This window comes from Lontra canadensis, unplaced genomic scaffold (assembly GCF_010015895.1).
Source record: "Lontra canadensis isolate GAN:19392208 unplaced genomic scaffold, GSC_riverotter_1.0 scaffold35, whole genome shotgun sequence".
NCBI classification, from domain to species: Eukaryota; Metazoa; Chordata; class Mammalia; order Carnivora; family Mustelidae; genus Lontra; species Lontra canadensis.
Genome location: NW_022631029.1, coordinates 2633289 through 2658517, shown reverse-complemented (window position 1 = coordinate 2658517; position 25229 = coordinate 2633289). Strand labels below are relative to the sequence as shown.

The following is a 25229-nucleotide window of genomic DNA, read 5'->3' as shown; positions in this document are numbered from 1 at the left end:
AATGCTGTGCAATCGTCCACTTGCATACAGCTAAGTTTATAGTATCTGAGTTTCATCCCCATTTTAAAGATTAAAAAGAAAAACAGTTGGCTGGATGGTCTTGGGCCCCTGGGCCAGAGGGTGCCAACTTCTGACCTAATCCATTATTCAGCTCCCCCCTCTTGCCTCTTTCTCCGCACCTCCCCTAGCCTGTGGCTAAACTCCAACACCACTCCCATGCTCACCCCACCCTCCACTGTCCCTGAACCCCCAGCCTCAACCTCACCCTGTCCTCCTGCTCTCGCCCCCACCCCTTAATCTACTCTAATCCCACTCCCGTCTCCCCACATCTCCTCATGCCACCGGCCAACACGGCACAATCACCCAGGGAGCAAGAAACAGTTTCCTGGAGGGCGTTACACATTTCTGTGATTCATGATCTATGTGTGATTACATTTCATTACATAATTTATTATATAGCATGATAATTACTGTGTTCCTAATGCTGCAATTACATATAATAGGTTCCGTGATTATGCATCCTACAATTACACAGTCATTCTTTCCATCACCGTAAAGTACAATAATAAACGAGGAGGAAGTGGTGGGTTGACTTCAGAACCCGCCCTGATCCAACCCCTTTCCAGGCAGAGGCTACAAAGCTGCAGCCAGGCTCATAGTTTCCCACAGCTGGGCACATGTTCAGGTCCGGCTATGGAGAAGCCTGGGGGCGTCTGGAAGGCATAAGAGCCAGAGCCGTCTTGGTTTTTCCTTCCCCTTCTCTCGGCCAGCAGCCAGCCACGGAAACACCTGTTGTTCTGGAATCTGCATTCCCTTCTCCAGTGACAAACTTGGTGGGGGTTGAAAAGCCATCACGGCAGACACAAAGGTGGCATTCTGTTTCGAGATTGCAGATACAGGGTGTGTGCCCAAAGTCGGAGGTGTCGAGGACCTCCTGCACCCGGCCTTGATTTGAGGGAGCCTCGGTTCCCCCCCGGTGAGCAGGTTCTGCAGAGTCATTCCTGTAGGATCAGTCCTGGTCCTGCTCCCCTGCACCAGGAGTGGTAAACTCTGCGCCCTGGACCTCATCCAGCCCACTACCTGTTATTATAAATAAAGTTTTACTGGCACAAGGCCATGCTTCATTCATTCAGCTCCATCTCCGCTGCTCTCATGCTACAACAGCAGAGTTGAGTCTTTGTGAATTTCCTATATGAAACCCTTTGTGTCAAAAGACCTCAAGGGGTTTTTTGGGGTGCCTGGCTGGCTTAGTCAGTAGAGCATGAGAATCTTGATCTCCAGATCATGAGTTCAAGCCCTGCATTGGGCATACAGTTCACTTAAAAAAAACAAAAACGCGGGGCGCCTGGGTGGCTCAGTGGGTTAAGCCTCTGCCTTCAGCTCAGGTCATGATCCCAGGGTCCTGGGATCGAGCCCCGCATCAGGCTCTCTGCTCAGTGGGGAGCCTGCTTCCTCCTCTCTCTGCCTGCCTCTCTGCCTACTTGTGATCTCTGTCAAATAAATAAATAAAATCTTAAAAAAAAAAAAAAAACGCTTCAAGTGGTTTCTGTTACCCACCCTTAATTCTGACTGCTATGCTACATTATGATACATAAGAAATTATGACACATCCATAGACCCAGCCACAATTACAGCCTGCTAAAAGTATGAATACGGTAGACTAAATAAAGCCTCCATCAAAGATACCCACATTCCATTGCCCAGAATTTGTGAATGTTACTTTTTTTTTAAAATAGGTTCCACGACAGGGAGCTTGAACTCACAACCCTGAGATCAAGACCTGAGCGAGCACAAGAGTCCGATGCTTAACTGACTGAGTCACTAGGCGCCCCTGTGACTATTACTTCAAATGACAAAAGGAGCGCTGGCTTTGGCAGCACATATGCTAAAAATCGGAAGGATATAGAGAAGCTTAGCATGGCCCCTGTGGAAGGACACGTGGGAATGGCAAAAGGAACATTGTAAAAGTGATTGAGGATCTTGAGATGATGGGAACATTATCCTGGATTATCCAAGTGGGCCCTAAGTGTAATCCAAGGGTCTTTGTAAGAGGGATGGAAGGTCAGATGAAGAAGTAGAAGATGCGATGACAGAAGCAAGGGATTGGGGAGATACAGGAAGGGGCTGTGAGTCGAGGCATGCCAGCAATCTCCAGAAGCTGGAAAAAAACGAGAACATAGAATCTCTCCTAGATCCTTCAGGAAGAACCAACCCTGCTGACATCTTGACTATACCCAAGTGAAACTGATTTCAGACTTCTGAATATAACTTGTGAGATTATATATATATATATATACACACACACACACACGTATATATATACATACACACACACATATATATATATATATATCTCAGTGGAAACATGGAAACATACATATATCAGATGATATATATATATATAGATAGATAAATAGATAGATGATATAGATATCTATCTGTCTATGTATATATTCCAGAAGGAAGGATATGACTTCTGGAGATTTTATTTAGAATAAAATTGGTGGGGGGGCGGGTGGCTCAGTCATTAAGCATCCGCCTTCTGCTCTGGGCTCGATCCCAGGACCCTGGGATCAGGCTCCCTGCTCGGCAGAAGGCCTGCTTCTCCCTTTCCCTCTCCTCTTGCTTGTGTTCTCTCTCTCGCTGTGGCTCTCTCTGTCAAATAAATAGATAAAATATTTTTTAAAAAGTAGAATAAAATTGGGATTCCCAGTCATCACCTCTAAGCTTTTAACCCCTTCAGTCTGGAAGCAGAGCCTGAGAATCTGTTTTAGAGAGATTTTGTAGCAAAGGAAGCTTCACTTCATGTCACAGACTCAGGTCCCCAAGAGGCTGAATGGGACTGGCACAAGATTCTCAACGAGAGCCCTGTGGACTCTGAGGCCAAACCAGTCTTTGTCAGGGGATTGCCCTGTGCCCTTGAGGACATGCGGGGGCATCCCTGCCCCCCCCTTCTAATAGCACCACCCCCAGTCACCACAACCACAAACGTCTCCAAACGTCACCCGATGTTTCGAGGAACAAAAACACCCCAGGTGACATTCACTGGGTTAAAATAAGATTTAGAAACGTCCCACATAACTGGAACACATGAGAAATGACTCCAACGTTCTATGGGAGGTTAATAAATTGGCATCATCCACCTCCATAAACACACGAACAGACAAGATCGAGCAAAGAGGGTCAATACGGTAAGAAGGGTAAATACGGTAGCCGCATGAAATGAGCCGTGCACACACGTGAATCCAGCATTTTCACCTGCATCTACTCACCCAACAGAAATAACTCCAGCAGGAAGAATGGGACGTGTAACACGGCTCTCGGTCGGGCGGTGACTGTCTGGGGTCAGAACGGCCACATGAAGGGCAGTCTGTCACCATCGCTGAACATTGTATGTGACAATCCATGAGGAATTCATAGGAGTCTGCCCCGATTAGAACGTCCACAATATGTTGTTAAATTTAAAAAAGAAAATTGCTGAAAAACCGAGTGCCAATGGATCCCATGTTTATGGAATAAAAATGTGTAGAGTCGGACGGGAGGTCGGGTGGGGAATCGAATCCGTATATGGAACACGATCCTCTTTTTGAATACGCGTGTATATTTGCACCCTGCACATGGGTGAGACTGGAAGGTTTTTTCACCAAAATGTTCATTGTTGTCTTCTCTGAGGATATAGGATTTAACTGGGCCTTTTCAGTTTGCTTAGCTGTATGTTCTAATTCTTCCACAAGGATCACACGCCATCTGTGTTATTTTGTAAAAGGCTTGGGTGTGCACCCACACGCTCCAAGGGCTGAAGGATCTTGAGAACCTTCCAGTATTTGACGAGGAGCTGGGTGTGGCTAAATGCCCCGCCTCCATTGCCCCTGGGGCGGGACCCCTCAGAGGCGCATGCTCCCTGCTCTCTCCCGCGGTCCCCAGCGGCCCAGACTCAATTGCTCATGGGGGCCTCCTTCAGGGCTCCTTCTCTCCTCGTCTCACGTCCCCACCCATATCGTGGCTTCCTGGGGTCACGTCTGGGACAACTCAAATCCTCATCTTGGGAGTCTGTTTTCTGGAGGCCCCAGAATATGACAGCGTCTCTCCTCCTGTCATCGGAGACGATCCTGCAGTTGGCGCGGGGTGGGTCAGCTGTCCCTGGGCTATTTCAGGGAGGTTTTATGGGGCGGGGTAGGCCGGAAACGGGGCTCACACCAGCCTCACCCCACACTCCCTCCACCAGTGGGCTTCCCTCCAGCGCCTGGCTGGCCCTCACCTTCTCCCATGTCTTGCCCAGCAGTTGGGGGTGTGGGAAGTGTGAGCAGGTGTTGGTGGTGAGCAATGCAGTGGACCAAGAAAAGGACACACTGATGTGAAAACCAACCAGCAACGTTTAATAAAAAAAATAAGCAAGTTATCCAGGACCCGACCCAGTGAGCAGGTGTCCGTAAGAGAGCAAAGCACTGCTGGCCGGCTAGGACATTCATTCCCGGCTGGAGGCACAGCAAGTCCCCCAGCCCAAGCCCGGGAGCACCGGCCCAGGCCCCGGGCAGTACCCTGGTGCAGCCGAGCCCCCGCAGAGCCCCAAACACACAAGCCCACCAAAGGCTTGAATGCAGGAACCCCATGGAGCGAGCAGAGCCCACGCCTGAGACGCAGGGCAGGGAGGTCAAGCAGATGGGATGACAAGTCAACACGGGAGCAGGGGTGAGCACAGGAGACCCAGCCCCTGTCTTTATCCCTTGCCCCCGCCAGGGGGGCTGGGTCCAGGGAAGCCTGCTCGTGGCTGTGTGGTCGCTAGGAACTGCGGTTGTCCCTGGTGAGGGGAGAGCCACCCTCCCTCCTGGGTGGTGGTGGGGATTTTGTCTGCACACAGCTTGGGTGACCAGGGTTGGGGGGAAGGGGGGGGAGAGCACGGCAGGCAGGGATCAAACTCTCAGCCAACAATTCTCCAGTCTCACGGGGAGTCCACGAGGTCTGGTACACAGTAGGCGCTCCATCAACGCCTGCTGCAAGGAAAAATAAGATTCATCTTGTTCATTTGGGTGGCCCAGCCCTTAGAACGCGGCCCTGCACGCAGGAGGGTCGTCTGATGTCCTGACCCAGCACAGGATATGCTGTTTGGTTTCACTAATGCCGGCCCCCAGCGGGTGCCCTCTACACGTGTGCGGAAGAAGCCAACTGAAGAGTGAAAAGCACCTTGTTGATTTTCACCCCGGCACCAAGCTCAGTTCCCAGCACACAGTAGGCACTCAATAAATGCTCTGAGTTAATAAGAACTTGTCTTTGTGTCCCAAGTACCAGGCACATGGTGGGTACTTCGTAGGTATTCGGAGAAATGAATGAAAGTATCTTGTTTATCCCAGTATTCCCAGAGCCCACAATGTTTGGTGCCCGACATACAGCAGGCATTCAATAAATACTTCAATGCATTAAAACGATGACTGTGTATCACTAGTGCTGATTCTTGGGGTGGGGGGGGAATCAACAAAAGCTTGATGGACCAATCGGTCACTAGCTGAAGGAATAATTATGCCCCATCCACTGCCAAACGCGGAAGCCTGGTACCCAGTGAGGACTTCCAAGTGTTCGGCACCTGAAGACAGGAACGAGGTCTGGTTCCCTTCTGATGCCCTAGTGCCAAGCCCCATTCCCGGCATACAGTAGGCACTCCATTAAAGCTGCCTGCGTGCACGTGATTGCTGAGCCAGAGCCGAGCCAAGCCGGCTGCATACTGCCTGGAGGGGAGAGCCCTCCGCAGCCTACAGAGGTCGGGCTGCGCCAGTGAGGCCGGCTTTGGCGGTTCGGCCTCCAGCGCTCAGAGTTCGTCGCGGGCCGCACTGTCCAGCGGCGACTGCAGCACGTCGGAGTTCTTGGCCTCACGGCTCAGGGCCTGCTGCTCCCGCATCTTCTGGGACTTGGCGCGGTCCCAGTCGGTCTTCACGTGTTCGTTGTTCCACACCACCGAGGTCTCCGTGTCACTCACATAGCCATCGTCCCCCGTGTAGTGCGTGGGGTAGACGAGCAGGGGCTCCACCGAGAAGGCACGCAGGTTGCGGGGCGAGAAGTGGGCCTTGTACTCGGACCTGGGGGTGTGGGGGAGCAAGGGGGGCCGCCATGGGTTGGGAGTCCTGACCAAGGGGGACGTGGGAGGGGACAGACTGAGACAGAAGTGGGCGGGGCAGGAGGGGGGACAGGCACCGAGGAAGGAGTGGGAGGGAAAGCCACAGGACCGGGGGTCCACCCCTCCCACCGACCCAGGCCAGACCCTCGGCCTGCCCCTCTCACACTGGGTGCTTGTCAAACATGACCGGCAGGAACTCGTCGACAGGTAGCATCTTGGAGAGCGGCTGGGCGGCCAGCAGCTTGCGGGCGCCCTGCAGGGAGATCACGTAGGCCAGCGTCCAGTAGGAGTAATCTGCCTCCACCAGGTTCCTCACGCGGGGAACGGCCTTCTCCGGGTGCTCCACCTGCATCCGCTTCCGGCCCACGTAGCTGCGGGTGCAGAGTCAGGGTCCTGTCACCCTCTAAGCCCCCACGGAGGATGCTAACTGAGCGAGTATGAGATCGAGTGAGCCTCTGCCAGGCCCTGGGGTGGGAGCAGGCTGGGCGCGTGTGGGAGAGCAGCCAGGAGGCAGGGGTGGCTGCCGGACCACGGAGGACCTCAGGGAGGAGACCGTGTTTTTCCCAAGGGTACTAGGGAGCCATGGGAGGATCTGAAGCTCAGAAGGGGAGGACGTCCTGGACACTCTGAGGTTGAACCACAGAAGGACTGGGGCTAGGAGGGAAGCTGTTCTGAGTTCAGAGAGCTGTGGCAGCTGGGCAACGTGCACAAATGTGGTGAGTGGCTGGGGAGGAAGGGGTATTGCTCCCAGTACTATGACTAGCACAGTCCAGAGTCTGGGGCCCAGCACCTGCATCAGGGCCCTGTACACCGTGGGCCCAGGGGACGAACCAACTCACCTAGGGGACATTCCAAAGGACTGTCCAGAAATATGCTGGCCACATCCTACCTACTGCTGGTCTAAGACCCAGGCTTCCTGGCCACGCCCCCAGCTTCTGGGCACAGCCCCAGATCCTCAGCCCTGAGCACAGGCTTCCACCTCAAATCTCAGGCAAACCCCATCCCCTCCAGGACTCCTCAAGCCTCCAAGCCCTCTCGAGCCCCCTCCCCACAGGCCAGGTCCCTAGATTTCCAGGTCATCTTCACAGGCCACAGGCCCTACCCCCCAGGCCTTAGGCTAAACCCTGAGTGCTCTCTGGATCCAGGGACCACAGGCTACACCCGAGTCCCCTCCCGCCACACCTGTGAGTTGGTGCGGCCTATTAGCCTGCAAAGGCCCTCAGACCTCCAGGCTCTAGGCCTCACTTCCCAGGTCCAGACTGCAGCTCCACCCACTCCAAACCGAGCCCCGGAGCCCCGGCCCCACCCCAGTGCCACCCAGGGGTCCAGGCAGCACCACCAGCCCTGGCCCACGCTCACATGAGGTCCCAGTCCAGACCCTCCCGCTCCACGTCCCGCATGAGGTTGAGCAGGCGTCTCTTGAAGAAGATCTCAAAGCGCAGGTCGTCCTCGAAGACAAGTGACTTCCGCAGCCTGCGGTCCACAACCTGAGGGAGGATGCCCTGCCCACATCAGATGAGGACCAAGGCCAGACCTGACCCAAAAGTCAGCTCTGCTTCAAGGCCCTGGGGCTGCAGGAGAGAAGCAAACACAAGCCTTCCCCACCAACATCGGGATCGACCTCTTGGCCATCAGCTCCTTGCACACTTGGCGATAGGTGCCCTGGCCTTGCCCTTGGCCTGACTGCTCCTTCCCACCCCAGGGCCTGTGCCTGTGCCAACGCTGACGCAGAGTGCCCACCCCCCGCCGCAGCACAGTGGCAGGCTGGCCCCCAGCCTTGAGGCCTGGGCTCAGAGGTCACCTAGGAGGCCCTCCCTGACCACTGGCCACAGCTGTCAGCTGAGGACAATTCATCCCTGTGTGGGTGCGTCACACTTAGGTTACTGTGGTTTGCCATCAGAGTCCCCATCTCCCAGGGCTGTGAGCCCCCTGCCAGGACCCACATCTGTCTTGGTGGCTGTCCCGCTCCCAGCACCAGGCCGGATGCACAACAGGTACATGGGTGTCCCCAAAGGCACTTGAGAAGCCTCAAGACTGAGGAGGTTGACTGTCATCTTCAAGAACAGGGCGCCCTCCTCGCTCACAGAGCTCACCCCTCTGTGAGGCAGGGCTTGGCTTGAACCCAGGTCAGGCCGCCTGGATACAGGAACCCCGGCCCCACGCCCTCCACGATAAACCTCACTCAGGAAGAGAGGACCCGTCACCTCAAACGCCCAGACACCCCGTCTGGCCCGCTGCCTGGTGGCTCCATGTTTGAATCTCGGCCTCTGAGAGTGGCCGACGAGACCCCGGTGTGGGGTTAGCGTTGCTGACTATCCCCGTGGCTGTCACTTCTACTGGTAAGTGTTGAGCACGGAGTCCAGGCTCCAAAGACCCGTGAAAGCAGCAGTGTGGGAAGGGGCCTCACTTGGAGGTCCTGGGTCTGAGACCCCACTTTCTATGGGAGCTGGGCACATCCCTGCCTCCCTCGTCTGCTTCCCCATCTGCACAACGGAAGGACAGCAGCTGCCCATCCAGGCTGCTGTGACATCCCGGTGAAGGGTTCTCTGAACCGAGGCCCTGTGTCCTGCTGAAATCCCAGAAGCCTGCAGGGGGCGCCAGCGAGTCCCTCCCTGGGTGGCCGGAAGCCTGAGGTCAGCCCTGCCCTTCCTCGCCCGACCTACCTCCTTCCAGATGTTGTAGTGGCTGAGGAAGCAGCCCAGCTCGCCCTTGGTGAGGGGCCGTCCGTGGTAGGGGTCCCGGTAGCCGGGCAGCATCTGGATGCCCAATGCCTCCACCTGGCTGGTGTTCATGGCTCTGGAGGCGGGGACGGGAGGGAGGGGGTCAGAGTAAGACGTATGCGACAGTGCCTGCCTGGGAGCCGTCTACACCCAGGTGCCCTGCCCACCCGCTCCAACAGCCACAAGCCCGCCCCCCACCCCCCGCCACCCCCGGGAGGGACTCAGGACGCACTTGCCGTCCACAGCCTCCACCAGCCGGCACTCGATCTCCTGCGCCTGCAGGGCCCGCAGCATGCGCTCCCGCCGATCCTGCCGCCGCTTCAGATTGATCATGAAGACCTGCGGGCCCAGAGCTCCCGTCGTCGGACCCTCCAGGCGGGCCCCTGCCTCCGCCCCGCCCCCACCCACTGGGGTAAGCCTGGCTCACCTCGTCGAAGCCCATCTTGTCAGGCATCTTGGGGGGCACGGAGATGAACCTGGAGGGCTCCGCCGGTGGGTGTTTCACTGTGAGGCAGACAGAAGCCAGGGTGTCAGTGGGGTCATGGGGGTAGGAGCTCCAGCCTCCAGTGTCCCTTCCTTTCCCCATCCCCTCTGGGACCCCCATCCCCCTAAGCTCCTTAGCCTGGAATCATTGACGATGTTGCACCTACTCACTCTGGCTGTTGGCACTGCCCCCAAATGCACCCCCTCCTACCTCAGGACGTTTGCACATGCTGGACTTCTGCATGAAACACCTTCCTTCCTCCCCTCCTTCTCCTGAGTTCTCAGCTAAGATGCCCTCTTGAGCTGGAGCAGGATACCTCCTCCTGGCTCCCACAGCATCTGGCCTTCCATCATCAAACCCCAATCCTGTGAGCCCACCTCCCTGGCTTTCTATCTGTCTGCCACAAGCACTGCAGGACAGACACCACGTCTGTCCACTCGCACTGAGTCCCCAGTGCCCAAAGCTTGGTATACAGCAGGCACTCAATAGTTACTCAGAGAATGAACAAAAAAATGATGGCAAACTGTGTGACCTTAACCTACTGGGGCCTTGGCTTTCTTCATCTATCAAGAGACTCCAATTTTATTTTATTGAAGATTTATTTACTTGAGAGAGAGAAAGTGTGCTTGAGTGGGGGTGGTGGTAGTGAGGGACAGAGGGAGAGAGAGAATCTCAGGCATGAGATTCTCAGAGAATCTACAGAGCATGGATTCCCAACACGGGGCTCAATTTCAGGACCCTGAGATCATGACCTGAACTGAAACCAAAGTCTGATGCTCAACTGACTGAGCCACCCAAGTGCCCCAGGACTCCAATTTTAAAAACCTCCTCTTCGGGACGCCTGCGTGGCTTAGTCAGTTGAGAGTCTGCCTTTGGCTCAGGTCACGATGCCAGTGTCCTGGGATCGAGTCCCACATCGGGCTTCTTGCTCGACGGGGATCCTGCTTCTCTCTCTGCCTGCTCTCCCTGTTCTGCCCGTAGCTCTCCGTGCTTCTGCTCTCTGACGAATAAATAAAAATCTTAAAATAAAATCAAATCTTAAAAAAAAACAAAAAACTCCTCCTCCTCCCAGAGGTTTCAGGAGATGCCATGAAATGATGCACATTATGGGCTGAATCGTGTCCTCCCCAACAGGATGGAATCTTAACCCCCAGTACCTCAGAACGTGATCTTATTTGGAAATAAGGTCTTTACAGAGACAACCAAGTGAAAAGAGTGACTGGGGTCCTTATCAAAATGCGCAACTTGGATCCAGCCACGCACGCAGAGGGGAGACCACAGAGATACACCTGCAGAAGGTGACCGTGGGACTGGAGTGGCATGTCTATAAGCCAAAGTATGGCAAGAATTTCAGAGTGGCCACGAGCCCCCCACAACGCGCCAGCTGCTGTCAGCAGGGCTCAGACCACATCTCCAGGGCCCTGTTTTGGCACGACCCTGGCAGCTTCCTTCAGAAGGATCAGCTCCACGGGTGGAGAGGAGGCTGGGGAGGCTGACCCAGAGGAGCCCAGCCTGAAGGTGAGTGTGCCATCTGCCCCATGGAGAATAAAGGCCCCGTGTGAGCCCGAGGGAGAGACACAGGCCCCTCTGTCTGCGACAGGCTGGGGCACGGCCCAAAGCCAACCTGGGCCCCCCAGGAACACCGCATCCTGGGGTTTCCTCCTGTCCCGGGCTCTTCACGGCTCTGGCCACCCCCCGCCCCCATCCTCTTGGGGGAGCTGGAGACCGAGAGCAAGATGCTGGGATCTGAGCACCCAGGTTCAAACTCCGGATGCCTTTTCCCTTCTCCTTCTGAGCTTCTGCCCCTCCATTGCGGGGTGCGGAGGGCAACAAGGCCGCCTGTTGGGTGGGGAGGAGCTCCCCACTGTCATCAGTTCTGGGGAAGACGGAGCACAGCAGGCATCCAGAAGGAGCAAAGCAATGCGGCCTTTCCAGAAAAGTCACAGCACAGTGATTATAAAAACCAAACACCTCCAGACCCATTGTGGGGGTGAATAATCAAACCCGCCCAAAAAGACATCCGGCCTTTGTCCTCAGAGCCTGAGAGGTGGAAGCCCTCTGAACATTCTGCCTGACAGGACTATCTTTGTTTGCTTGGGCTCTCGGGCCACACTGGGTGGTCTATGCCAACAGTGTGATTTAGGGGAGGGGACTTGGGCCATGTGGGATCAGCTCGCCCCCTGCAGGGGCTAGAGAGGCAGTCAGCCACGCCCATGTGAGTTAGCCCCAGTAAAAAGCCTGGACCCTGAGGCTTAGGGAGCATCCCTGGATGGCAGTACACCATGTGCGTGGCCATACAGGGCGCTGGGAGAACTGAAAGCTGTCCACACGACTCCACAGACGGGGGGCACCCGGAAGTTCATGCACAGAACTCTCTGGGTCGCCACCCCAGACACCCCTTCCCTTTGCCAGTTGTAACCTGCATCCTTTTGCTTGTAATAAACCCCGAGTGTAAGAGCAAGGGTTACCAGGAGATGAGGAAAGATGTTCCATTGTCCACGAGCGGGGTGGGGAGGAAGGAAGCAGGCGGCAGGATCCCCCAGCCCTGGGGACGTCACTGAGCCTTCCTGCAAGCCTGAAATTGCATCACTGGACAGACTTTTGAACGCATGAAAAATCACATGCACAGCCGGGGTCCAGGTACCCACACAGGGATGGAGAGAAAAATACAGTCTTCACTCAGACCGGAAGGAAGGATTTACACGAATATCTGAAACCCCCAGACCCTCCTTCTGTCTGTTCTGTAGGCTTTGCTCTGGCCCTCGAGACATAGGAAAATATTCACTCCTCTGGTGACGTCAGGTTCTAATACTTCCTAACTGAGCCTGGGTGGCTCAGTTGGTGGAGCACCTGACGCCTGATTTTGGCTCAGGTCATGTCCTCATGAGAGCCCTGCATTGGGCTCTGCTAGCTGTGGAGACAGTATAAGAGTCTCTCTCTCCCTCTCCCTCCATACCGCCCCTGCTCTCATGCGTGCTTTCTCGCTCACTCTCAAAAAATAGAAAATAATAAAAATAAAATTTATTAATACATAAATAAAAATAACATTTAAAAAAATAATAAAATCAAGTAGGAAAACTCTGGCAGCCTGTGAGACATTTCTCAGGGGCCAGTCACCGGCTGGAACTGGTGAAGACAGAAAGCCCCCTCTGTGAGTGTGGCCTGGTGGGGCTGCTGGACCAGGCCTGGGCATCTGTGTGTGACAAACACTCAGGTACTACAGGGGTCTTCACCCTGGTGACCATGCAACCTGCAGGGGTCACCTCAAAGTACCTAAATGTCCCCCCCAAAACAGAGGGCAGGGTGCCATTCCATCTTCAGCCACCAGGGGGTGTCTTAGAACTTTCCAGAGAGAGGTTTAACCGTGGGAAAGGTTAAAGGAGCAGGGCTCCTCCCTGTCTGTGCAGTGGGAGGAAAGGCCACGCTGCCTCAGAGGCCTTCTGGGGGATGTGCGTGGCCAGCACTGGGCGAGGCCCTCACAGGAGACACTGTGTGGTGTCTCTGGAGAGCCCCAGCAGGAACAGGAGCCCCCTCCTCAAACAACCTTGGTGGCAGCCCAGCCCTTTGTGCTTGTCCTATCTCAGGGGCCCACTAGAGTACCTAGTTTCCGGGGCACCTGGGTGGCTCAGTCATTAAGAGTACACCTTCAGCTCGGGTCATGATCCCAGAGTCCTGGGATCGAGCCCCAGGTCAGGCTCCTTGCTCAGCAGGAAGCCTGCTTCTCTCTCTCCCTCTGCGTCTCCCCCTGCTGTGTTCCCTCTCTCACTGTCTGTCAAATAAATAAATAAAATCTTTTAAAAAAATTCCTAGTTTCCTTTTTTAAATGTATTCAAGTGGGGGAAAACAGTGTCTGCTTAAGATAAGTATTAAATAATGCTGGGTCTGGGTTTGGCAGAGGCATGGATGAGGACACAGCTTGAAATGGTGGAGTCCCAGACACTGCCATGCACAATGAAGGTCCACCAGTGAAAACCTGCTGCCCCTTCTGTTCTCACACCCTCTATAGCTCCCAGCTGCCTTTGGGCAAAAGCTCTGTTCCTCAGCTTGGTGTCAAAGGCCCCTGTGCTGGCCCTGCCTGTCAGCTCTGCCCAGCTCGCCACCTTTATTTCTGTCCCATCAATCTTGGCCGTTCTCTGAGCTCACGTCCCCTCCAGCCTCCTGACCTTTGCCCGTGCTGCTCCCGCCCCCTGTAATTCTCTTCCCGGCTAACTCCTACCCACCGTGCATCTTCATTCCTCCTCTTCCCGGGAGCCCATCCTGACTGCTCTCAGGATGCTGCGCACAGCTGTTTCCAAGAGCAGGGACAACCATCCACCTTGTTCGTGCCGAGTCCCCCGCTCCCAGCCAAGGGACTGGCACACAGCAGATGGGACAGAGGCAAGGTGGTAGAGAAAGGGAGGTGACTCAGCCCTCCATGTTTGGGGACTCACCCATGACCTCCAGCTGCACGTGCATGAAGCTCTCTGCCTCATCCTGGAGGGTGCTGTGTGACCGCAGCGGCACAGGCAGGAAGCCGTACACCTCCTTGTTGCAGACGTACATTTGGACCTCTGCGGCCAAGGGAACAACAATGCAAAGTGAAAAATGGTACGAGGCAACAGCGGCTCCCAGAAACCAGACGCACCACTGAGGGTGAGCCTAGAACCTCACCAGGTCCCCCCTGTTCCCGGCACCTGTCGGGGACTCCTCAGCTCCCCAGCTGCCAGGCTGGCCTGGGGAAACTCCAGAGCTGTTAATGAGCGCCTCGCACGGCCACTGCCATGATCCCCCGCGGGGTTCCGAGACACGGCCAACCGCACAACCCCAGGGAGGGCAGCGCAGAGGTCCAGTGAGGCAGGAAAAGGAGATGCGGCTGACCCAGACAGAAGCAACAGCACCTCCATCTGCATTTGCCCTTTTTGGATGGTTTAAGATTTTATGCATATCTTTTCTTTTTTAAGTGAAAAACCCAATGAAGAATGATTTCCACTTGAACTGGTTAACTTTTTCTGTCAAGGGCCAGATGGTCAATATTTACACTTATGAGCCAGACGGTTTATCTCAATGACTCAGTTGCAGCTGGAACGCAGCAGCAGCCAGAAATGAGGCTCCAGTGAATGGGCGTGGCTGCGTGCTGATGAAACTTTCTTTATAGGCACTGAGATTCGAATCTTATACAATCTTCAGATGTCACAAAGTATTAGCCTTCTTTTCATTTTTTTTTCCTGTTCAGATGACCAAATACAGACTTGGCGTATATATTTGGTCTTCATCCACAGGTCCGGGCTCAGTTCCCAAAATCCTTGGAATTTCCTAAATGTTGAGAGCTTAGAGGTGTCTCTCACATTAGTAAGTGACTTCTGGAAAGCACTTAAAGAGGAACCTCCCTCCCCCAACAGACACTGGTTGCCAAGGGGAATCAGCCATGAACAGAGGGCTAGAACTTTCAGTCCTACCCCTCCTGTCTCTGGGGAGGGGAGAGGAGCTAGAGGTTGGATTGCTGAGAGCCAATGATCCAATCAATCATGTCTACGTAAAGAAGCCTCCATAAAAACCCAAAAGGATGGAATTTCCAGCAGTTCCGAGTTGGTGAACATGTGGGGTGTGGGGAGAGTAATGTACTAGAGCCTGGAGGGGGAAAGGAAGCTCTACGCCCCTTCCCCTGGACCTCACACAGCCCACATACCGCATCTCTTCCCCAGGGCTGCTCCTGAGTTAGAGCCTTTTAGACTAAACCGAGGCATCTGGCGAGTAAATGGGGTTCTTGAATTCTGTGAGCTGCTTTTACAAAGTAACAGACCCCAAGGAGAGTGTCTTGGGAGCCTTAGGTTTATGGCCAGTTCCTCAGAAGCATGTGGGTTTGTGGCCAGCATCTGAAGTTGGGGTGGCAGACAGTGTTGTCCGACTGAGCACCCCCCCAACCTGTGCGATCTGACACTATCCCTGGAAAGACTGTCAGAAGTGAGTTGAATTGGAAGATACCCTGCTTGTCTTACAGAGACAATGGCTTGTTGGTGTGGGGAAGTCGCCCCCACCAACGCACACACTCAAGATAGAATTAGGTCCAGGAACCCAAGACATACTTGGCTTATGGCTACAGGAAAACAGATGGTGGGCCAGATTTGGGCCATGGGCCATTGTTCGCCGAACCACGGTTTTAAAAAAAATGAGAGGCCAGCTATGGCTGTGTTCTTTCTTTTTAAAAATGTTTCCTCCCTAACTGTATACTTAGCGAATAATTATGCTCAACTACAGAAAACTGGGAGAACACAGGAGACTATCAAGGTGAAAATAACCTCCAATAAAGAGGTCTTAAAGATAAGAGGATCGAAGTGACCCGTCGAAGTGGGGGCTGGAAGAAATGGACTACTGGGGACATCACCTGAACACCTGGATACAGCTACACCTGAAACCATCCCTGCACCCTGCAGTTCTGGTTTCTGGGAACCTTCTGTGGGCTCACCTGCTTGCTTGCAGGAGAAGGCAAAAACGATGATGTCGTCAAAGGACCAGGTGTAGTCAGGGTGAGGAGGGTAGAACGCCAAGTTCCTGGACGCTGCCTTCCGCAGGTCAATGAGGAAGGTGGAGTGCACCATGGGAACAGCAAAGCAGCCCCGGCGGTCCCGCTTGCGAATGGGGATGTAGGCGGGGGTACGTTTGTAGTAGCCCTGTGGGGGGGAGGGTGCAGCTCTATGGGGGGGATCCTAGAGGTAAGGCTGGAGGCCTGGGACAAGGGGAGGCATGGAACACTTAGAGAGCAGGACCCAGATGCCAACCTCTGGCTGTGGTGGGCTCTCCCTGAGTCCAGAACTCTGGGGGTGGTCAGGGCTTGTCCCCCACATCCAGAGCCACAGGCAGTAGGGTGGGGGCCGAGGAAGGAAGGGCCACAGCTGTGTGCCCACCTGCAGACCTAGCTCAACACTTCAGATCAGAAAGGCAGCTCTTGGAGGAAATGAGCAAGCTGCGAAAGGGACCAGATATTTGCGATTCCTTGATTTACACAGGACTGAACATCAGAAGTAGGACTTCAAGAAACACGGGGCGAAATCTTTTTAAAAAGAAGTTTTAACCATCTTAAGTTGTTCTCTCTCTTCATCATACCTTTACAAACTGGAATTGTTAGAGTGTAATATTTAGATTTCCGTGACATATTTTTTTTAAAATAGAAACTACTGAAGTGTTCACTTTAAGAGGGTGAGTTTCCTATTATGTAAATCACACATCAATTAAAAAGACAGGAGGAGACAGGAGGGGGTCCTGGCTCTGGCATGACCCCCACTCCAGCGCCTACCCTTGCACTCCTCCTGGTGTTGCCTGCAATCCCAGCCTCAACGCTGGGGTGGGACTACCGGCCCAGAATCAGTCAATCAGAACCTGGCATTTTCCTGGCTTCGGGAATTGGCTCCGGTGTAGGAGGAGACTGGACAAGGCCCAAAGTGGACTTTGGCTGGATGGTGCTAGGATTGTACTCCCAGAGTCTGACAATGAAGCCACCCAAAAGATGGAGGAAGATGGGAAAGTTGTTTGAACACCTGGATCAAGCTGTGCCTGAAGTCCTACCTGGCACCATGGCTTTCTAGCTGTGTGAACTCCGGCAAGTCAAGTTCTCTCTCCCTGCGTTTCTGTCTCTCCCTCAGTGACTGGGAAGGGAATGGGGAGGAGAGGGCACAATCATAGACCTTCCATCAAGGAGCTAGTTAAGGATTACCAGGATGGTGTTGTAAAGGGCCTACCATGAGGTGGTATGGGAAGTTGGGCTCCAGCCACAGTCCCCATTCGCTTGCCCCCACCATTCCCGGCCCCCACCCTCCCCCAGCAGCCCCCTGACCTGGGAGGTCATCCCGCACCAGAAGTTGGAGTATGCAGCCCGCGAATCCAGCATGGGGGCCACCACCGTCTTATTCTCAGCAATGAGGAGGCTTAGTGTGTTCGGGTTGAGGATCAGGTTGTCTGCGTCCACAAACTGCAAAACACCCAGCAGAGAATCAGCAGGGCCCATGGGACTGACCCAGGCTGGCCCACGGCTCTGAACAGCTATGGCAGCTGCCAGCATCCTGGAGGGGAGGGGGCGGCAGTCTGGGGATCCTAGAGTAAGCAGATGGGGCCCTGGAAGCCAGCCGGTTCCTCCACCACCGGCTCTGCCCCTGGTGACAAGCCCAGTAATGCTCATACAACGAAATCCACTCTGTAGCAAGAGAAGGGACAGACCACAACGCACAAAGCAACACAAATGGGGTCCAGACATGGCGCTGGGGGCGGGAGGCGGGGGGGAACACATCAAACACGACAGCAAGTACTCGTGGCACCATTTATGGGAACTTCTCAAAAAGGCAGCCCCTGTCCATGAGTAGGACGGTAGGAGCAGAGGCCAACTCCGCGGGGAGGGGCAGGGAGGAGCCCACTCATGTCTAATGTGAATTACGGGCTGACAGAGTGTATACAAATCCGGTCTTTACGGAAGCCCTTTGTTTTCCTGTAACACCTTACATGTCGGGATAAAAAGATGGTAACTTAGGGGTGCCTGGGTGGCTCAGTGGGTTAAAGCCTCTGCCTTTAGTTCAGGTCATGGTCTCAGGGTCCTGGGATTGAGCCCCGCATCAGGCTCTCTGAGCAGTAGGGAGCCTGCTTCCCTTCCTCTCTCTCTGCCTGACTCTGCCTACTTGTGATCTCTGTCAAATAAATTTTTAAAATCTTAAAAAGAAAAAAAAAAGATGGTAACTTGCTTGGTGCAGCATGGGATGAAATCCACCAACCCAGGAAAAGGGTCACCATCGGGGGGGAGGTGCCTGCTGTTCCCCCCAAAACCATGTGTCAGCAACACTCCCCAGAGAGGCCACACCCGGAGGCTCACTGCAGTGCTGCTGACCACACTAACTGGGGAACGACAGAGTCTAGCCATGGCGAACCGGCTAGAAAAGTTCCGGCTCCTCACTGCAGAGTGAGCCCAGACAGCTAGGATTTGCACCATGGAGTAGGATCAGGCGAGGGTGTCCGTGTCCACTGGGACGTGAAGACACCAGGCCACCACGCATCACAGAACTCTTAGGAATGATTGATTTGTTTTTAAATGCCTCTGGTCCACAGATAGGCTTTCTGTCCCCAACACAGGATTTTTTTTTTTTTTTTTTAAGAGAGACCGATGTGGGACTCGACCATAGGATCATGACCTGAGCCGAAGGCAGAGGCTTAACCCACTGAGCCACCCAGGCACCCACCCACACAGGATTTTTAAAACCTATAAATCACTTGCCACACGCAACAGCAAGAACTAGAGTCCCAGCCTTCCCTGGCAATTCCAGAGTGGCACTCCCACAAGCCAACCCCCAGCTGGAGACGGAAGGCGGCTGCCCCTTGGGACAAGCCGCGGGGACTGTTCCCTGCCTGGCCCCTGCCAACATTTGTATGTGTGACCTTTGACTATATACACAATAAAAACAGCCAGAAGGGTCTGGTGGTTCCTCCAAGAGTTACACAGAGAACTACCTAATGACTCAGCGAGTCCACTCCTAGGTATGCACCGAGACAACTAGAAACAGGCACCTGCACACCCACATTCACAGCAGCACCGGCCACGAGAGCCACACAGTGGAAATGACCCACGTGTCCATCAACAGGAGAATGGATGAACAAAACGTAGTCCGTCCAAACAATGGAACATCACTCAGCCCTAACGAGGAACACAGCACGGACACACGCTACAACAGATGAACGTTGAGAACATTGTGCTGAGTGAGAGAAGCCCGACACAGAAGACCACAGAGCGTATGGCCTTATCTTATTTATAAGAAACGTCCAGAACAGGCACATCTACAGACACGGAGAGCACACTGGTGGCTGCCAGAGCCTGGGGGAGGGGCCGGGGAGAGGCAGCGAGTGCTCCTGGGGACAGGGCATCCTTCTGGCATGACGGAAACGTTCTGGAACTAGAGAGAGGTTGTGGTTGCACGACATAATGAATGTACTAAATGCCGCTGAGTTGTTCCCTTTGAAACAGTTAATTTTATGTTATGTGAATTGCACCTCAATTAGAAAACACGGAAACCAGCCAGAAAGGGAGTCTCTCTGGGAGGTAAGATTACAAGGTTTGCTTGTTTTTTTCTTCCCTAGGTTTCTTATTTTTTCTTGTATATTTTCTTACAAGTAACACCTGGAGCGTTTACAAAAAGAGAAAAAAAGTGGTCCTTTTTTAAATTTTTTTTTTGCTTTTTCTTTTTAAAAAGAGGTCTTTAAAAAAAGAAAAAAGAGGTCCTTTTCATAACAATTTTAAAACACCGGACAAATGATTTCACACCCCAATATGGATTTCCAAAATCCCTAGTTACCAAAAGATACTGGTGTGTCAAAAGCTGCTTTGAGTTTTGAACCGACATGTAGAGTTCCACCCAAGTTTGCAGAGGGAAAAAAGTGAAAACCAACCAGCCTCAAACCCTGAAAGCAAAACCCAGGGAAGCAAATAAGGTGGCCTTGTGCTAGACAGTTCCAGGAGGTTCCAGTCCCACCACTGCACCTCACTGGTTCTGAGACTCTACCAACAAGCACGTTGTCCCCTCCATCTCTAAGCCTCCATTTTCCCATCTATAAAATGGTCTGATAAGGCATCAACCCATAGGGCTCCAAGGAAGAGCTTGTTCCATTCTTCCTCCTCTCTGCAGAGCTCAGGCCAGGCACACGGGGTCCTCCCGGCCCCCTCACATCCAGTCCCTGAGCAGGGTCTGTCCCCTTGGCCCATGAAGGCAACCTCAATCTACTTGCCCTTCTTCACAGCACTGCTCCACACTGGCCTCCTGCTGTTCCCCCTCTAGCCCCAACAGGCCCTGCTCCCCACAGCAGCCACGAAGCTTCTGAAAATCATAAATCAGAACACAACTCTCCCCTGCTCATATACCCTCCACGGCTCCCCATTACCCTCAAAGTAAAAACCAAATCTCTGCCTTGGTCTGCATAGTCTGGCCCCCTCCCACCACTACAGGACCACCTCCATCACCCCCACAGGGGCCTCACCAGTCCCTGAAGGCCTCAAGCTTGCACGCTACTCTGCTCCCTCTGCCTCAGACACTGTCCCCCAGTTTCCCGAGGCTGACTTCTTTGTTCCTTCAGGTCACAGCTAGGGTTCCCTCCTAAGAGAGGCACCCCCAACCCTGCTCACTCGTCACTACACCCTGACTGTGCCATCTGTTGTAGACTGAACGGTGGCCCCCAAAAAGGTTGAAGTCCTGACCCCCAGGACCCTGCGACTGTTTTCTTATTTGGAAATAGGTCTTTGCAGATGTAACTAGGATGTAGGTTAAGATGGGGTCACACAGGAGTCGAGCGGGCCCTAAAGTCAATGACTGATGACCTGGTAAGAGGAGGAGGGACAGAGAGCTAGGCCCAAGGGACCACAGAGGCAGACAACAGAGGGACACAGCCACAGGCCACAAGCCCAGGAGCACATGGAGCCCCAGGAGCTGGAAAAAGTGAGGAAGGATCCTCCCCTAGAGCCAGCGGAGGGGGGCAGGGCCTGGCTGACACCTTAACTTCAGACTTCTGGCCTCCAGAACTGGGAGACAATGAACTTCCGCTGTTTGCAGTCCACCACCACCAACCACACCCCCCCCCCCCCCCCCCCCCGCCAGGGCGAGGAGTCCTTTGTCACAGCAGCCCCAGACACTGATCCACCAGCAGCCGCCTTTCCACAATCACGGCACCGCTGCTCTCAGCACCGGCTGCTCTCAGTTCTTCCTCACTCGGTTTTGGTTTCTGGTCATGGCCCCCCCTCCTGGGACACTAGGAAGGCAGGGCTCAGCCCGGGCTCATCCTCACTGCATCCCCAGGCTCTGGCAGGTGGAAGAAGGTAGAGACCACAGCTCGGGGTCTGGCACCGAAATGAAAACCGACCACAGGCTCTGTTGGGCTGGCATCAGGGGAGCCAGGCCCAGCAGCCCCGGTGCCATCTAGCCCCATCCACACCAGGGGAAGGGATCACGTCCTGATCAAGGGGATGGACTCAAGGAGCTCGCACAGGCCTGTGGGCAGGTACCTTCACATTACTGTGTCCCAGCCTGAACCGTCCCTTCCTCCAGAGGCAATGGCTGGCCCAGGAGAAGGAAGTGAAAGTCAGGCCTCAGCAGCCTAGACTCTCCACCAGCCCCCAGACCCCCACCCCATCTTCCTGCTTCTCAGCTGTCACCCAGAGGATGTCACTGTGGGGTGCGAAGAGGTGGCGATAAAGTGGAGATAACCCCAGGGTGCAACCCCAGGGACAGTCGGGGACACCACCTGATGTTAAGAACCCCAGCGCCCAGGGATCGAATCCCAGCTCCTCCGCTAACCAACTATATCACATCGGACAACTCATTCCCCCCTCTCAGAGCCTGTTTCCTTCTGTAAACGGGCTTAAGGATGATCTCCACAGCCCACTGATCCCCCTTCCCTTAACGGCCACCCAGATGTCCCGCATGATCTCAGAGTAGCTGGCTGAGAGACTCACCAGGATGTAATCAGCCCACATGTCCCGGGCAGATTTCAAGGCTGCCTGGCGCAACTTCATGACGTGCTCGTACCTCGAATCAGACCAGTGTTTGGGGCCCTCCTCGTCCGGGTAGGACCTGCAGAGAGAGACGGCTGTGATGTGCGAAGGATGGAGCGCTATGGCAACCCAGAGGGCAGTGGTCAGAGAGGGCTTCCTGGAGGAGGGAATGTGTAGGCAGACAGGTAAAGAAATAAACCCGGAAAGGCTGAATGGAACAAGTGGTCTGCACTGCCCAGGGGCTCATGGGGAAGCTAAGCATAGAGTGAGACTGGGAACAAAGCAGTAGGCGTCCACGAGGAGGACAGGGAGTGAGGGAACTCTAGGTGGAGAGACCTGTGGGGACAAAGGTCCAGCTGAAGGATTATGGCCCACTGAAGTTGAGGGCAGGTCAGAGTAGCCAAGGCCAGCCCGTACAGCTGCAGAGTTGGGCTAGAGAGGCAGAGGCAGAAGCGCTGGGGTTCTGTCACAGGACAATGGGGAGTCATGGAAGGTGTGTGAATAAGGGCACAGCCCAGTTGACTTGGGGAGGGGGGTCAGGGCAGAACCTGGAGCTCACCTGGGTTCCTCCGCCGGTCGCCACTCCACAGAGTGGTACAGACTCTTCACGGCCACCAGCCATTCCCGCAGCACAGCCGATGTGTTGTCTGAGTTGTGGTCTGTGGCCACCCTGCAAAGCAGAGCAGGGCAGTCAGCGTGAGGCTGGGGAGACTGAGGCAGCCCCAGGTAGCAGTGAAGCAACATGGGCTCCACACCCCAAAGCTTGCCTTCCAGCAGCTTATACAGCCCTGGGCAAGATGCTTCCCTCCTCCATGCCTGTTTCCTATTCTAAAACAGAGACGAGGACAGGACCGGCTGCACTGGGCTGCAGATGGGATTAAACAAGCTAATTTTGGGAAAAATACAGCAGACACTGAGCACCCAGGATCTCATAACCATGTTAAGGACTAAATATGTTGATTTAATTTAAAAATGCATGTATCATCTACCCCCACCCCACCATCCTCGATTGTCTCCTATCTACAACAGCACCTTAGAAAGGCCTGTGCTTACTGGTTAATTCAACATTTCTTAAGCACCAACTGTGTGCCTGCATTATCCAGGCTGGGGAATCTGGGATGGAGGGGTGTGGGGCATTTAGGAGTCCACATCAAGAGGAGAGCTCTCCCCTCAAATAAGTTGTTATTAACTTGCCAACATGAGCAGCCATGACTAGTAAGGACAACATAACCATAACCACAGTTCTGGTCAGGGAGCACCAAGCTAGAGATCCCAGGCTCAAGGCCTTGAGTGCATTAACTGGTTAATTTTCCGAGAAGAAGGCAACCAGAGTTATATTAATGCCCCCATTTTCCAGATGAGGAAACCGAAGCAGGAGGCAGGAAATCACGAGTTGCGATATAGCTCTGCCCACTCCCCCACCCTTGGCCACCTGGTCCCATAACTCACGCACCCACCCACCCACCCACGCTGGTTAGAGGGCAGGGGATCGACTCAGGGTGGATTCAGGATTCAATGCAGCAGAAGCTGAAAAGACTTCCTGTTAGTGGAAATGCAGTGTGGGCCGTGGGGGCTCCAGGCTCCCCTAATTGGAGCCGTGAGTGCCCCGAAGGCGGTTTGAGGGTTCGTCCCCGGCAGAGCAGCCCAGCCCTGGGCTGGGCACGAGTGGTCCGGAATCTGCCCCAACCGCGGGACCAGAAGCCAGAGCGCGATCCGTCAGTCCCACAGCGGCGGAGCAGAGACCGGGAGGGAGGGACAGCAAGCGGAGGGCCAGCGGGTCTGGCCGGCCCGAAGAGGGAAGCAAGCAGGGGCCACGCGTGGGTCCCGCCCGCCTCGCCCGGTGCCAGGGCAGCAGTCAGCGCGCGGGGTGGAGCCGGCTGTATAGGGGAGGCAGGCCGGGCGCGGGGAAGGCGGGTGCCGCGCTCACCACAGCGCCGTGCGCTCCCGCGGGTGCCGCAGCCGCTCGAGCGCGCCCAGCGTGGCGGGCAGCGCGTGGGCCGCGTTGCGCGCCACCAGCGCGATGAGGACTCGGGGCGCCTGCAGCGGCGACTCGGGGCTCCAGCGTTCCTCCGGGAAGTAGGCGGCGGCGCCCGGCGGGCCGCCCGGGGGCGGCAGCGCGAGCAGTAGCAGCAGCAGCAGCACGGGGCGCAGCCGCCAGCGCCGCCTGCACGCGCGTGGGGCAGCCGCCATCGCGCCACGCGTCGCCTTTAAGCCGCTTTTCTGCCGGCGGACGCGGACCGCGCCTTGAGCCAGCCACCGGGCCCCGCCCTGCCGCGCGCCTTAAAGGGGAGGAGAGTGTCTGGAGTGAATCAGCCGTCTGGGCCCGCTTCCCGGACCCCTCCTCCCGAGGGCCTTAAAGGCTCACAGTGCTGCGTACGCGACTCCCACCGGGAGTCACGTCAGTCCCGCCCCGGCGCCCCGCCCCCTGCTCCCGCCTTAAAGGCACAGAGTGCTCCTAGCGTTCCCTTTTTCACGTGACTCAGTGCCGTAAAGGTGTCAGAGCTCACAACGCCCGGTGCCTCCCGACACCCGCCCCCGCCTGAACCTTCGCCTGATACGCCGTGCCACTTCCATTCGTGTAGGACCCAGTCTCTGCCACCAGGTCGACCTGGCTAGTTAGGACCTGGTTTCAAAGGGCTGTTGGGTATTAAGCTTACGGTTTCTGGCGTCCCCAGACCTGGCTTCAAATTCAGCCCCCACTTTGGGCTACCAGTGAGAGCCTCAATTTGTCCATCTGTAAAATAGGGTCTTACCGACACCGCAGGGTTGGCGTCAGATGGAGCCAGATGATACTTGTAAGCTCTGAGCACGTGCTCCGGAGGTGGGGTGGGAATTTCCATAGAAATGCTACCAAGGGATTGTTTCCCAATGCTCCAATGTACTTTCTAATGGATTGTTTTTGGGTCGTTCTTAAAAACTAAGTTTTAAGAAGGATGCTCAGGTATACATTTGTTAATATGGTGGCAAGGGGGAGAGATTCAGTACTGTTAAGTAAAATTCAGGGTCCTGCGACCTTGTGCGCAAAGGGACAGTAGGGCCTGAACTGAAGTAAGAAAGACAGGGAGGTGGGCTTGACCTAAATGCCTCAAATCTCCCAGCATGGCTAGTGGAGTCAAGTGATACTTGCCCTTCCTTCTCCCCATGTCCTTCTCCTTGTCCATTCCTCTCTTCGAATTTCATCTCTCCTTTGTTTCTGTTTTCCAGGTTTTTTTTCTACAACGGTCATTTGTTCAAGTTCAGTTTTTAGCTGAATATTTTGGAAACGCACCCTAAAATGTACTGGTTACATGATTGACTAAGGGGGTGAGGGATGGGAGTAGAGGAAAGGGATCTGGCCACACTTGGTCACTGCTGAATCCGAGTGGGGGCACACAGGGGTGTGCTTTTGGGATGTATTTGAAACTTGCTGTAACAAAATGGCAAAAAACAATT

The 25229-nt window shown here is 54.7% G+C and overlaps 1 protein-coding gene and 1 non-coding gene across 2 annotated transcripts; one reads left to right on the top strand and one right to left on the bottom strand.

The window, feature by feature from the left end:
• The first annotated feature begins 1861 nt into the window (after positions 1-1861).
• Positions 1862-1966, top strand: LOC116874127. Its single transcript, XR_004383932.1, has one exon. It is a non-coding gene; the product is annotated as a U6 spliceosomal RNA (small nuclear RNA).
• A 2915-nt stretch (positions 1967-4881) lies between these two features.
• Positions 4882-24122, bottom strand: COLGALT1 (collagen beta(1-O)galactosyltransferase 1). Its single transcript, XM_032867619.1, has 12 exons — positions 23725-24122; positions 22357-22467; positions 21759-21876; positions 17118-17252; positions 15753-15957; positions 13741-13860; positions 9254-9330; positions 9059-9165; positions 8770-8902; positions 7466-7593; positions 6271-6477; positions 4882-6068 (listed from the first exon to the last, which is right to left on the bottom strand). Exons 1-12 carry the CDS (start codon positions 23985-23987, stop codon positions 5801-5803), a joined length of 1872 nt encoding a protein of 623 aa, XP_032723510.1. The 5' UTR covers positions 23988-24122; the 3' UTR covers positions 4882-5800.
• Between the last annotated feature and the right edge of the window lie 1107 nt (positions 24123-25229).